The sequence below is a fragment of the Leuresthes tenuis genome, unplaced genomic scaffold, assembly GCF_036924035.1.
Source record: "Leuresthes tenuis unplaced genomic scaffold, fLeuTen1.0.hap1 SCAF_19, whole genome shotgun sequence".
NCBI classification, from domain to species: Eukaryota; Metazoa; Chordata; class Actinopteri; order Atheriniformes; family Atherinopsidae; genus Leuresthes; species Leuresthes tenuis.
In genome coordinates this window covers 12,002,583-12,017,073 of record NW_027325373.1, presented here as the reverse complement: position 1 = coordinate 12,017,073, position 14,491 = coordinate 12,002,583, and the positions used below count along the sequence as shown (strand labels likewise).

Genomic DNA, 14,491 nt, shown 5'->3' with positions numbered 1-14,491 from the left:
CTTCAGCAGTATTGTAACCTTTGCTCTCTAAACATATGCAAGTTTTGAGAACCCATTATCTTGTCACCAGTTCACTAGTTGCTTCTTTCTTTTTGGAACTCTTTTGGTTAACTGTATTCACTGCACGAGACTTGCTGTTTTGAAGATGCTCTGAATCGTGTAGCCATGATAGATTGATCCCTCGGTTAAAGTTATTCAGATTTTCACAATTTTTCGTCAAAATATTTTAGCTTGATGCTAAGTCCCCTAACCCTTTTGAAAGATGTCATTATAAGAAAATAATTTCATCCATTCACTTTAGCTGTGAGCACTTTAACGTTGTGGCTGATAACAATTTGTGGATCCAAACCACACGTACCTATATGAGAAAAGTCTGAGTCAGACTGGCTCAAAAAAATAAAAGCAATTTTCTGCATACCATACCTGAAATTGAAATGCCAGCAAGATGACAGCTGCCTATTGACATCACCATGCATTAAACTGGTGATGGAGGGGAGCAGAATACTGTGGTTCTTAAATTAGATTCATATTTTAAAAGTTTCATTTTGGAGCAAAGATGGTGTCAAGTTCATATTTCACATTAATCACAAAGTGTCTGGGGCATTACTCAGACATCTGTCACGCATATGTAATTACCCTTCAGCCTCCTACCGAAATCACTGAAACTAATTTCTCCGCAGAGCAAAAGTAACGCATGAGCCTATCTTTGTTTACATGTGTGTTTGTTTGTTTGACAGGATGCCTGTAAGAGTGAGCTAATTATTGATCATTGTGACATGCTATTAGTACTTTAAAAAAACAAACAAAAAAAACAATTAGAGTGGCTACAACAAGGGAAAGTGCAGGGCCCAGTCAGATAGATTATGCTTTCCCATTGCACTGCCTGCTCTATATTAATGACGATTTATGTTCTGATGCATAAGGATCCAGGAAACGGAAACACCTGTTTGCAACACATTGGAGTAGAAACTGATTCACGTTTCAAACAGTACTATTGTGGACCAAATGCATTAGATTTTTTTAACTTCAATGTGTTGCTGCTGGAACTTACTAAAGAGGAAAGAGCTGTGCAACCACACAGGTAACAGTATCCGTTTTGGATTCCTTTTTAATTAATCATCTCACAAATTCCTTAGACTTACTTTGTGATAAGCACTTCACCATATAGCCTAACCTGTTATTCTTTTTGCTTAGACTGGCAGTCATCGACTTTATAGGGCTTCATTTGTTCCCTTTTTTTCTTGTTCGCCACACGTTTACAGGCCGTTTAACACATCATTCACGCCGTTCTGCAGCCTTCACTAAATCCAAGACTTTCATTTGTCAAGTAGCTGGTAAACGGCTTCCATTCCTTGCCTCTATCCGGGCCAGGTTTTGATACAGCGCCACTTGCAGGAGCACTTGGATTGGCTGAAGGAGCAAGGTAGCCCGCAGAGACGGCTCCTTCCCCCGATTCAGTCCCGTCAGAGGAGCGCGAGGCGCAGTGATACACACACATACACACACTGAGCTCTCACGCGTGAGAAGATTCGACAGAGGGAGACTCTGCTGGTGGACTTAGATTTTGTGAGGGAGCATGAATTTCCCTTCAAGATATCGATCCACACCTCAAGACAAACCTGGTGAACCTTTTAAGGGAAAGGCAAACGGAGGCAGATATTAATTCAACATCCTCCCAGACGGAGGGCGATGCACCCATCTCTTCTCCCATAAACTGTCACATGTTTGCAAAAAAACACTGCGCTGGATATATTTTCTCCAAAGCCATATTTTGCGCTCGGGGTTGTGAAGGTTGATTCCTGGACTGCAACGCATCACAGCGAGGGACAATAGCGCGCGTTTGGTGCGAATTTCCCAGTGACTCGGACCTGCCTCAGAGCCCAGTTAGACTCCTCATCATGGGGTATGGTGCACAAACTGACAGAGAAGGACCAAGAGTGCTGAGATTCTCTCCTGAGATGCCGACCCTATCCTGGCTTTTGCTGTTTCTGCTGGCGGACATCGGAGTGGCTCAAGGTAAACTTTAAAGCTATTCTTGATCTGTAAACTGGGCTTTACTGCCGGTCAAAGTTTTCCAAACTTTTGCAAGCTTGAGCGGGGTGCTGGACAGGAAAACCCCGAATTCTGTTTGCTCACACGCGTAATAGAAAAAAAACCCCAGACCGCTCACCCACCATATGGCAGTGAGTTTTTTTTTCAGAGATTAAAGCAAAAGTTCAACTAGTCGCATCAAAACAGGGTATGTTTTAGTGGCTGATGTAGACAGAATAAGTGGATATGATAAAGCACAAATGTCTAACAAAGGCTTCTCAGAAGCGCCAAATGATAAAATCAGAGCGATCAATCATGATTCTTCTAATAAAGGGACTATATAATTGAATTTCAGTTATATAGACCACACCACTATAGACCCGTTTAGAAAGCCTAACAGCCACATGACCACATCTGTGTTTATCAAGGGAAAAAAAATGACGAATTGGTGATTCAAGCTCCTAAGATACTATCAAAATGAAAAATAAGCTCCGTGTGGCTCCGGTGTTTTACATCTTCCAAAAAAATCTTTAGACCAAAGTAATTTATTTGCACCCAAAGGAAAAAAAGTAAATAAAAAGTAAGACAAATCTAGTTCAGCTGTTCTGATTCATGGCAAGACATTTTGAGGTAAAATACTGGATTTAGAGGCTTAGTGGCTGTAACATTAAAGATGAAATGTAATATAAATGCCAGTAACCATAAACACTGCTGAAGGTTCCTTCCCTTAAAACTCATTCAGCATTTTTGGTTATTCTGAAATGATGAAATCCAGTAAAACTAACAATAGATACGATTTTGACTGATATGTGGAAGATGGGTGCTCAGTGAGAAACATTCCCTATTTTTGAATGGCAAACAGTGTAATTCTAAGTTCAGCAAAGCATCTCATACAAATCAGCAGTAATTCCTTCTTCACTCGGTAAGCACATTTTAAGCTTTGTTTTTGTCCTGCAGAAAGCACCCTGTTGATTGATGTTTTCTGTAAACTGCAGTAGCTGTCAGTTACAGATCACTGAGATAATGCTACAACACCTGAAGCCATTTACTTAATCTGCTTTCTCTTCATTGAAATTGACTGTCAAAGATAACTAAGAGTAGCCCATCCGTGTGAGGGCTGAGTTTTCAGTATGTGTCTGTGCATGTGCATTAGTTGCAAGTATTTCTCTAATTAAAGTGGGTGGTTTATCTTGTCTTTTTGGAATGAGCTATGTGCAGATACCATGATGAGACTGGGGAAAATCCATGGATACTTCTACCTTTAGTAACATCATGAAATGTAGGTTCTTAGACGTGTTTATCTTATTGTGTCCTCTTTTTTTTTCAAAGCTTACATGCATGAGCAACACAAGTTAAAATTGGAGGGCTAAGCACATATCCCGGCCAGGGATAAGGGTCTGCGAGCAACCTTATCTAGCTGCTCCAGACTTTCATCTCGCTCCTGCATAGTTAATGAGCGAATAAAGAAGAGGAAGAACGAAATACAGCACAGAAGCAGTTTCTGAAGGGCAGGGTGAGATGACATAATACCCTTTCCAAAACCCCAGAGAGCATTGACTGGATGGGAATACGAACAAGGTTCTTCTCTGTCCATTAAGAAGTCAATACACCAGGAGAACATTGTTTGAGCCTAATTAATGGGCTTAGCTATTTTGGGGCACTGATGAGCTCTACACATTTCCAAATCGCTTGAGAGTCACTTCTTCAGTGTAAAACTACTGGCGATTAAAGTGGCTCACTTACAGGCGCTCATTCTGACACCATTCCTTTCCCTACATATTTTGTTCTTGGAACATAGCATTGTTTGCTTAAATGAATTTGAACTGGCTGTTGCTGTTTATTTGTCTTTTTGAGTGACTGTGAGAGAACTTTCTCATCCCATCTTTGAGGGAACTCATTAACCAGCAGAACTTTTGACAAGGGAGTCGGGTAGAGGCAGGTTTACATATCAAATATGTATTTAGATTGTTTTCGGTTCTAATGAGGGGCTTTGAAATCAAGGTAAACCAGAATGTCTGGTGCACCACAGACACAGCATCGGTTTCTTTCTAGATTTCACTTATGTGAAATCTGCTAAAGGGGAAAACAGCTTAGAAGAGTCACGGTGGATTTAAAGATATCTAAACTTTTGCAAATGGAAGCGCAGATCGTACCGTCAGTGTTGTGAAGATATGTTTGATGTTACAAAGAAAATCACATTTAAAGCGTTTTCTTCTTTGATTTCTTTTTATTTTCATAGCTTACCTTAAAATGGACATTTACGCAGTGTATATCTGTGTTAGGCAGTGGATACATGGGTTCTCCTGGCCAACCTGGGATTAGTTCAGTTTTTCCACAGTGCTGCCCTCCCATCTTTCGCTTCCTCTTACACCATGTTCCTGTCTCTGCTGCCTCTTTGCTTTCTGGTGATGTGTCCTCTGAGGATTGTTTATGGAAGAGAAAAGTTAAACTATATTTGATGTGTGAGGATTATAAAATATCGTGACTCAGAGCACAGTTAGACTTTACTGTTTATCAGGAAGACACTCTCTTTCAGAGCAATTTGGATTCCTGCGTAAAGAATACATGTTACTGTTATTTTTATCATTGTTATTCTAACAGGCTTCCCTTGGGCATGAGAAGTGGCTCCATGGGCCTACTAACATCATAACCATTACAGTCATTTTTTTTAAAAGAGCCATTACACAATGAGAGCATTGTGTGTTAGGATCAGCACTTATAAATTACCCCCTATGATTGCCTTTTGCCATTATCCATAAGCTGGATATATGACACAATTAAATGCAAGAAATGATGCGTAATGGAGAGATTTGATGTGACTGAGGGAAATTAAGATTGACTTGCGGTATGCACAGGTAAAATAAAAAGAGGGCTGAATAAAAAGGGTGTACACTGTTTGACTGAGCAGGGTCAGAGTTGCATGCTGGTTGCTTGCTGAGCCACAGACGGAGCGTGGTAGCGAGCGATAATTACTGTGAAGAGTGGGTGCTGAGTTTGCTTCCCTGCTCCACTTGATGTCACATACTATTGTTATGAAAGCAAAAAATATACACGTTTGCTATTTTTGGGGCTGGGAGCAGGTCTGTATGCTTCCTGTGGGTGAACACATCTTATGCTGAACTGCGCAGACTGTCACATATAGAATAAAAGAGGCCCATATTGAGTTTATTTTTTGTACTTTTGTCAAGACAACAATTATCCTTTGTTCTGATTTTGTTTTAAATTCAAAACTTCTACAGCAGAGTTAGAATGCAGCTAACAAATTTGTTTGACAAATACTAAACCCTTTTTTTAAGAGTATATATTTATGCCTAATTTGAATATGTTTAAGTCTATCAAACTGAAACTGAATAATAACAGAAAGTAAATTTCTCATCAGGTAGCCAGAACTATCAAAGTTTCAGTGACAGTACAGAAAACAATAGTGTCATCATTTACTCTGCTGAAGCATTTTTCTTTTGGTTTATCCAGTGTTGCTATTTTCATTCACAGCTATGATGAGAAATGAGGTGGTTGGAGGACCCATATAGGTTAGCGTTAATAATCAGACTTTATTACCCAGTAGGGTTAAACACTAGGAGGCAGTTATGAGGCAAACTCTGGGACAAAGTCCAGGTTCAGTCCAAAATGAACCCAGTCATCCAGTTGAAACAGCAATGTCCAAGAACAACAAGCTCTCTATCCAGACAACCCTCGGTGATGCCATTGCTAGTTGCATTTGCTAGTTGGCATGGTTACTGTACATATAAATACAGCACATTATAACCAAACTTTGTCACTTCAAGGTTGGGGTTAGGCGATAACTTCTCTTGATTAGGGTTACAAATCAAAACTACTTGGTCGGGAATAGAAATCAAGGAAGGTTGATATATGTCCTTTTTACGACACAACTGCCACCTTCATTCTGGCAGGTTACATGCAGTTGCTCTCACAACCACTCGATGTCTCTTACTCTTAAGATGTAAATATAAGTAGGTTTGGCCAGCATAGACAAACAATAGCCAGAGTATTATTTGGGAGGATAGTTTCACAAAAACAAGCAAATAGACAGAAATCAGCCACAGGCAAGGGTCATAAAAGCCAACTTGGATTGTGCAAATATTGGCTGGAAAGCTTGACTGTTCTTGTACAAAGACAGTATGGCAAAAAACAAACTATTCTGTAGTATATATGCAAAACTAAACACAGAGGGGGATGACTAACTGAAAACAGGTAAGGAGAAATCAACTAACAGATCGCATGTATTTATTCAAGAAGCAAAACGAACTGAAATGCACAAGTAAAAACAAGTTTAAAAATAAATCAGGATGAAAATGGCGTAAGATGTAGAATGGCAATCACATTCACTCTCACTCAGTTTTGTGGATGTGTAATTGCAACATCCACAATACACGATAAGTGAATGTCAGAGTAAAGGCACTCAAGTTTCAATGCTTCTTATCCAGAAAGAGACACATTTTGTGGTGCTGCTTATACAAAAGGCCTTCACTCAGAAAACTGTGATATTTGTCCCTTCCCTTTATATTATTCACATTATTTTCAGATTGACATTTGTTTTGCTGCTGGATTAGATTGAATGAATATAGTTAATTGGTTAGATTTAGATTAATTTTTCAGGCTGTTACAGGCTAATATATACCGTGTCACAACATTAGACACACACTGAAAGCTCTGTTTTCCATTTGTCAAGGTTGCCACGGTTTCAAGTCCTACCCCAAGACAATATTACCTAAACATTTTTTTTTCCATTTACTCTTCTGAATGACGCTTCTGTTGGATGTTCCCTTAGTGTTTTTATTTGTTTTTCTTGTACTGCATTCCTCTGAAGCCAGTAAACTTGCAAATGTATTTGATGACTGGAGAGTATAGGAGATGTTCAGATTCCTGTGTGGTAAAATCTTGTTCCTCCCAGTAAAACGCTTAAAAAAAAAAAAGAGGAGTGAGATGAAGGAGATCACAAGGACGCAAGAAAGGGACAGAAGAGTAGGAAATCAAGAGGGAAAGAACCTGAGGCAGAAGTAGGGAGAGAAAATGGTGAAAACGAGATATGGAGGGGGGACAAGAACGGACAGGGGAGGAGAGGAGAATGTCATTAATCACCTTGTGTGACACTCTCAACTACAGGGAGCTTCACAGTGCAACATTCACTTCTATTAGCAGTCCATTAGCAGAGCTCCGCACAAGTAGCAGCACTTGACAGGTAGGCCTGTGCCAGAATGACTGACCTGTCTCTCTACAATGCGTATTGCACCACCTAGATTGTGTGGATGTGTGTGTGTGTTTGCTCATCGTTTTTGTGAGGTATTGGTGAGTCAAAGTACGCCACTGGGCAGAAATTACCATGGCATATTGGGGCAAGTTTAGCTTTTCAGGCCATGGGCAGGAAATGAAAATAATTGTTTAAAAGGTCCTGCTTTCAATTACTGTACTGAATGAAAAGGGAGATAATGATTATAAAGATGATGATGGTGGCAGTGGTGACCTAATTCCCTACCTGTGATTCCCCTTTGCCAGAAAATGGCTCTTCAAAGTTGAGATGATGCATTAGAGGTACAGTCATTTTTCATTCAAAGGCTTGTTGGCCTATTACCAGCCAAGAGCCCTGTGATTACAGGATTGTAGGCAGGGGGGAAGGGGGTGTGGACTACTGTCCCTGCTCTTGATCTGCAGTTCATTTATGATTAGAGATCAGATCTAACAGTCAGAAAGTCTGGGGTTGAGGGGTGATGGAAAGGAGGACAGAGCCAAAGGCGAGAGAGAAATTATTACGAGTTAAGTGGCCCTTCTCATGCCATTATGAGCAGCAGGGCTGACAGAGCACATCATGAGTGAGAATAAGCACACACTCCACTCCTGCCTTTTAATTTGGCATCCTGGCCTCCCCCCTGGTGTTCAACCACTAATGTCCTCCTGCATTTTTGTGTTCCTAGCAGGAAATCAGTCAAGGACATGTCCTTACAAGTACAAGTAAAGTTTGACTAACAACCAGAATATGGTTTTAGTTACTCATGATTATCATAGTGTTTTTGTTTAAACTTCTTTTTATTATATTTTATATGTATATTTATCCGTTATCGCTTTTTCTTCATGTTTGTCCGATCACTGTGAGAAAAACATGCTTTTTTCCCATGACTTAGCCTTGTTGTTGGAATACGTGGTTTTCTACCCCTGCACGGATGATTAGGATGAAAAACAAATGAAGTAAGAGTGGATATGATATTTTCCTGGAATGCTGCTCCTCTCGTATATTAACATGGACACTGTAAATAGCTCAGTGTGTTCATTAAAAGGCCAACAGAATGCTGTTATTGCCCTGATGTCCTTTAATGACATTACTTAGCTCAGCATGGAGTATGGAACAACCTTGGTAACCACACCATTAAATAGCAGACAGTGGCCTAATGTGGCACAGCAAGATGAGTGAACCTTTAACAAAAATTATAGAGCAAAAAGGGGCTCTGTATGAAGTTTTAACGAAATAGCAGAACCAGTCAAATTGTAAAAGTCTAGGGCTGGTCATGTAGAAAAAAATCTTTTTGACTAGTAGCTTGCATTTACTTAACACGAAGAGTTATACATGTTCAGCTAGAGCTGCTGCTGGCCCAAAATATCTTCCTCTTTCTGACAGAGGTCCGGCGTTGGTCAAGCTTACTTTTTAAATGTAAATTAATGTAAAATGTATATTCTTGTTCACAAATATGTCCAAAGAAAGCATTCCTGTTAAAAAAGGTCAAAAAGATGTAAAACAAAAGAATGTATGTTATATATTCATTTTATAGAAAATAATGTATGCTGATAGTCATAACTAACATTTCAACTAGTATCTATAATTCAGTATTTTTTCTGAAGAGCTGTAACCAAATACAATTAGAGTTCTTCTTCTCTTGCTCTGTCACTATCGGGCCGCTTTGATGTTAAAGCCAGGCTACATATTAATTTTAAGACCCAAATATGATTTTAGCAGTGATGAAAGAGACGATATCAGTGGTGACTCATCACACTTGAGTCACACGCAGCATGGAATCACCTGAAATTTGATGTTTATTACAGAAGTCCAGTGTGCTCGACTGAAAGGAAACACAGCCACTGTCTTTTCCTCAGTTCCCTTAAAAACCCGTAATCCTGGCTTTGCCCTGTCTTGTGCACAAAGCCAGAGCTTCACTGGTGGAATGAGACTAAAGCAAATATGTAAAAGCGCTCCTGAAGAATAGGAACAATATTCATCTGCAATAAGTCCTTCAAAAAGCTGGTTGGCATTTGTTAAACCATCAAGTAGAAACATCCACACGTTTTTTACACCTGCAGACTTAAATGTGTCTCTCATCTCTGCTTTGTGAGGAGGACTTGTGTTTTCCAGTTCCTGCACTAATGTCTGGATGGAAAGAGTTTTGGTTTATATATGTCAGCACAACAGAGACGGGGGTGAGAAGGGAGGGGGGCTGTAGGGCATGGGACCCCTTGTCCCGATGGAAACATGAGAGCAGGAGACCCACGCTCCCCATTTCCTGTCTCCACTTTATCAGCATCTTGCTCTCTGTTATTTCTGTGCTCTTAAAGCATCTGATGAAAGCCTTGCCACAGATAAATGTTTGTGCCTCCTTGTTTTTTATGGGGCTCAAATGAGGTACTTTATCCTCCCGTCCCCCTCCTTCATTCTCATTTTGCTTCATTCCTGTGTCTGCTTTTGAAATGCCACAAGAGAAGTTGGAGTCTCTGGTTTATATTATGGTTCTTTAAAGACGGGCTTGGGATGCGTAAAAAAACAATGCTTGTGCTTGTTCTTCTAAAGGAATACACTTTAATATCCATTAGGGAAAAGGCTTACGAAGAGGAGGGTTAGTTTTGTTAATCACGTCCTAGCTGAACGTATTTGTTTCCACCTATAGATTCAGTCAGTAATATCTCAAGCATGAGAAGTGGTAGACTTTTGAAAAGAGTGGAATGTTTGTGTCCTTAACAGTTTGCAGTTTTTCACCTCGTATCACTTTTCCGTCCTGACTCTTATAATTCATCTAATCTGTTTTCATAGCTTTCTGTATGAATGTGGCGTTGTCTTTGTGTGAACATGCTCTTCTTCTGTTTTTGGTGACTGTGTCTGTGTGTGTATGCTCGTGTGTGTTGATTCAGTAATAACAGAGTTTGAGAAAGCTGGCTTCAGAGAAATCTGTGTGAATACCAGACCGTTCATCCTCAGGAAATCAATCTTTCTCATAATTCCCCTCATTTTTCCTCCATCTGTTATCTACAGAGCTGCCAAACAGACTTTTAAACAGAGCAGACCATTACCAGAGGGCAGAATTAAATGTGTGTCAGAATGCCAGCCTATAAAGTTGTTGTTTTTACTGAGTTAAATGAGGTGCTAAATTAAAGCTTCACAATTGGTATGTGCTGCTGTGTGATTAATCCCCCACAACGTTCCATGAACTGCGGTTGACAAGAGCAAACGAGTCAAAATGTGAGTCATCTTCTCCTTTAAAATAAATGGGTAGGTATGCCCAAACAATTTAGACTGATACTGTATATAAGCACCCCGTCCACCCTGCATGGTGGTGTGGTGGTTGGCACCATTGCCTCACACTGTGTGGTTCATATATTGCCTCACAGCAAGAGGGTTTCTGGTTGGAATCCCGGCTCAGGCCTTACTGTGGAGTTTGCCTGTTTTCCCTGTGTATGTGTGAGTTTTCTCCGAGTACTCCGGCTTCCCCCCACCATGCAAAAACACCCTGTCCAGGGTGTACCTCGCTTGCTGGAATAGGCTTCAGCCCCCTCCCGCGACCCTGAATTGGATTAAGCGAGTATAGATGGATGGACAGATGTATATAAGCAACTGAAATCAAGCTTTATTTTGGTAATTACTCTGTACAAGTCTCAGCATGCATAGTTGAATTTGTTGTTGCTGAACAAAGGAAAAAAAGGTTTTGTTGCAGAGTTAACTGCCCCAACCCCAGTATCATGATCTCCACCACCGAACACCCACCAACTTTAACACCCTACAGCATGACCACTTTTCCTCATTTTGGGCTTTGTTACTGTGACAGTAATAGTTTGCAACATGAGATTGCCGTGGGTTGTCAGACTTTCCTGCATTGGTACAGCGTGTGTTTGTGAGCATGTATGAGTGTGTGTGTGTGTGTGTGCCATATCTCCATGATCAGTCCCTGGTGACTTAAGTACTGGCAGACAGTGGGTCTCATTTAAATGGGGCCCAGACAGAAGCCCCACGGTGAAAGGTTATTTTATGACTCCTCACATGTAAAGTACACTGTTGCAGCAGCTACAGTTTGTGTGCTTGCCAGAAAAGTAAAACTGTACTGCGTTGTTCCATTTTAGGAATCTGTGGAGGATCTCAAAAGCATTGTAAACTTTTAAAATCTGCCTCTGTTGTCTTTAATACTATGCATCATTCATTTCCTGAATGCTGTGGAAGTGTGGTTGATGAAAGAAACAGTTGCACAGATCTGAGAATTCCCTGCTCTAAATGTGAGAATTACATGATATTCTCACACAAATAGATTAAGTCAAGTATACTCAGACTACTCACAATGTCTTTGTTTCACAGTGAATGCAGTCATTCACTAGTTAAAAAAGTGCTTACTTTGATTAATTATGAATCACGAAGAACACAGTGCAGATCTTTAAGTTGTGTGGGATTTGAAGTAGAAGAGAACTCCCCGCTCTGCATATGGGCCTTTCAAGGAGTTAACCTAACAGTAGGCAGAGGGTGAATAATGGATGTCGTTGTGATGATTGCTCGGAAATGCAGGAAGAAAGCAGGGGATTTTTCCAAACCAGGTCAAATGTTTGAAATGGCAGTGTTATGTGTATGGCTTTGTACACTACACACTCTTGATTGCTGTTTAACCTCCACTGGCTGCTAATCCTTTAAGGCACAAAACCCAAAATACTGGAGCGTAAATCACCGTGACATGTATGGAACTATCAGATCTTGCTGAGCTACCTCCTGACTACCGCAAAACCCTAAACGCTATTACAGCACAAGGGATTAGTTAATGTATTTACAAAATACATTTCGGGAAATAAATAATTTGTTTTTAAAGAGCGCAATGAGACTGAATTTACAACACAGTTATCCCATGTCACGGTTCTGTCTTCTCTTTTGTAGTCTCTCCTGCACATTTACCCTCACGTCTGTTCTGTTGAGCTTTAATTTCATGAAATGCATAAAAACATAGTAAAGTGGTTGAATTTAACAGGAGTTTAATGTGGCAGTTATATGTCAGATGAATATGGGGTTTGCTTTATCATTGTTGCTAAGTGCAAGAACACTGTGGTTAGAACTATGCATTTCTACCTCTAGAGTTTATGTTCAGGGCATTTTTTGATGTTGGTGTAAACGGCTTGACTGAAAGTTGGCAGTTGAGAAAAGTTTTGGTCTTGTCCATTTGCCTGTTAGCCATGTGGAATGTTTTGTAAGTTTTTGTCTCGTTGAAGTGTCTTTGTCGGGTGATAACTGTTTTAAGATAAGTCAGGAAAAGACTCACCTGGAAACGTACCAGAATATTGGAGTTTGACGTGATCAAATGACTGTGCCTGGTCACTTAAAAAGATAAGAGCAAATTTCTCTCCTTGTTCTTTTTAAAAAAAGATAGACTCGCTTTTTTTAGGCAAGAGGCAAAGTGTTGCTGAAAAATCAAGGGCTCTGCAAAACTTTGGGTTTGGAAAATTGGCACACCCTTTTCTAAGTGTAGGAGTGGCAATGCCTTTCTGTAGACTGAAATGTCTTGGCTGTCTACTGATTGCTATGAAACTTTGTACAAATATTTATGGTCCTGAAAGCAAAACCTAATGACTTTGGTGCTTTCTTGAGTATACGTCCAGTCCTACTTGCAGATTACCATTTAAAAATTTTCTACAAATATTGGATGGATTGCCTTTAAATTAAGTGCAGATATTCATGTTGCCAAGAGGATTAATTGCAATCACTTTGGAAGTCCCCAGAGTTTTCCTCAACGTCCACTGTGTGGTTGATATTTTTGGATTGCAGTGAAATACCCAATGGACTTCAAAGAAATTTGGCACCAAAATTTATATTGCCTTTTAGACTAATCATGTTAGCTTTGTTTATCACTTGATATCCATTTAGCATCTACATCAGGTCAAAATTAGAACTCTAAGTCTCGCTCTAACAAGTATTCCCAGTAATAGCATTCTTGATATGGGTGATATTACAGAATAAGCATTTGGTCATAGGCATTTTATCCTTTTAGTGGATAGTGGTTTTAGATATAATGACAAACAAGGGAGGAAGAGAGGTGCAACGATGGTCTCCAGCTGCTCACGGGACCATCTTAACCACTAAGCCACAGGAGTGGCCCCTGATATCAGTTTTCCAACCGACTTATCAATTTGGTAGAAATGTCTCTTAACACAGTGGCAGGCTTTGTAGAATTGCTCTCCATCAAGTCCAGTTGATGGAGAAATGAGATCTGAGTTTGGAAAAAAAAATGACCCAGCTTAGTGAGATGACAGCTTTGTTTCTCTAATTCCAGACATCTATAAACTATGACTCCATACAGTATACTGGCTGCATTAGAGTCAGCATAGTAACCGTAAACTGATACACAGTAATGGCTTGCTGCAGATATGCTGGAGCATGTGCAGCGGAAACCGATAATTCAGTGGTGACACACCATGCATAGGGGTTCCCATGGTTTTTAGGCTGACGTGAGGTAAGCTGATCCGTAAGGTAAAAGAGGAGAGGGTTACACTTGGGAGATGTGGAGGGGGAGGGCAACACAGGATAACCTCTGCTGTGTAAAGGAAGGAGCACTGCACTGGTAAATTATATTTCCTGATGATTTCCCCCCAGTAGCTCCTTGTTTAAATCCCACTGCACACGCCGTGCATTTAGAAAGCTTCGTGTTACTAAATCACGTTTGTTTTTACAAGTCTACAAAGACTTACTAGCTTTCTGCTAGTCACATTTTTTGCTTTTCTGTGCCAAATATTTTTTTTAGCACCCCTATGCCCCATCTTAAGACCACTCTAACAAAGCACTGATACAGCCCAGGAGGAAGAGAGAGAGTGGAGGTGGAGGAATTAAACGAGCCACAGAACGAGGAGCCACTCCTAAGCTGCATGGCTTTTACCCACAGGATGAACAGGCTGGAAGCATCTAGTACTCAAGCACATTAACTCACAGCTATTCTGGGTTGCTTTGTGTGGGTTTTTGTTCATAGAAAGGACGCAAAAATCTCAGAAACAAATACAACAATGTTGGACAAGCCAGTGTTTTGCAAGGACTGGGCAGCTTTGAGCATTACCAAATCACATGCATATTTCCATTCTCCTGCTCTTTTCTTGGGAAATTTGGCATCGTAATCTGAACCTCATTGTGTTTCTTCTCCAGACACTAGCAAAACCTGGTTTTGGTTTTGACTGCTGTTTTTCTTGTTGGCAGTTGCTTCCATGTTGACTGAATGTTGAGGCACGTTCACAA

At 40.3% G+C, this 14,491-nt stretch overlaps 1 protein-coding gene across 3 annotated transcripts in view; it reads left to right on the top strand.

Annotated features, from left to right (window-relative positions):
* Nucleotides 1–1,425: 1,425 nt before the first annotated feature.
* The window catches only part of unc5cb (unc-5 netrin receptor Cb), a 121,885-nt gene continuing 108,819 nt past the window's right edge, over nucleotides 1,426–14,491 (top strand). For 2 of the 3 annotated variants that reach the window (XM_072371635.1, XM_072371634.1), the window contains exon 1: nucleotides 1,426–2,016. In XM_072371635.1, coding sequence (XP_072227736.1) covers nucleotides 1,899–2,016 — 118 coding nt within the window. In that variant the 5' untranslated portion in view covers nucleotides 1,426–1,898. The remainder of the gene's footprint in view (nucleotides 2,017–14,491) is intronic. The other variant, XM_072371636.1, reaches the window with a different exon arrangement.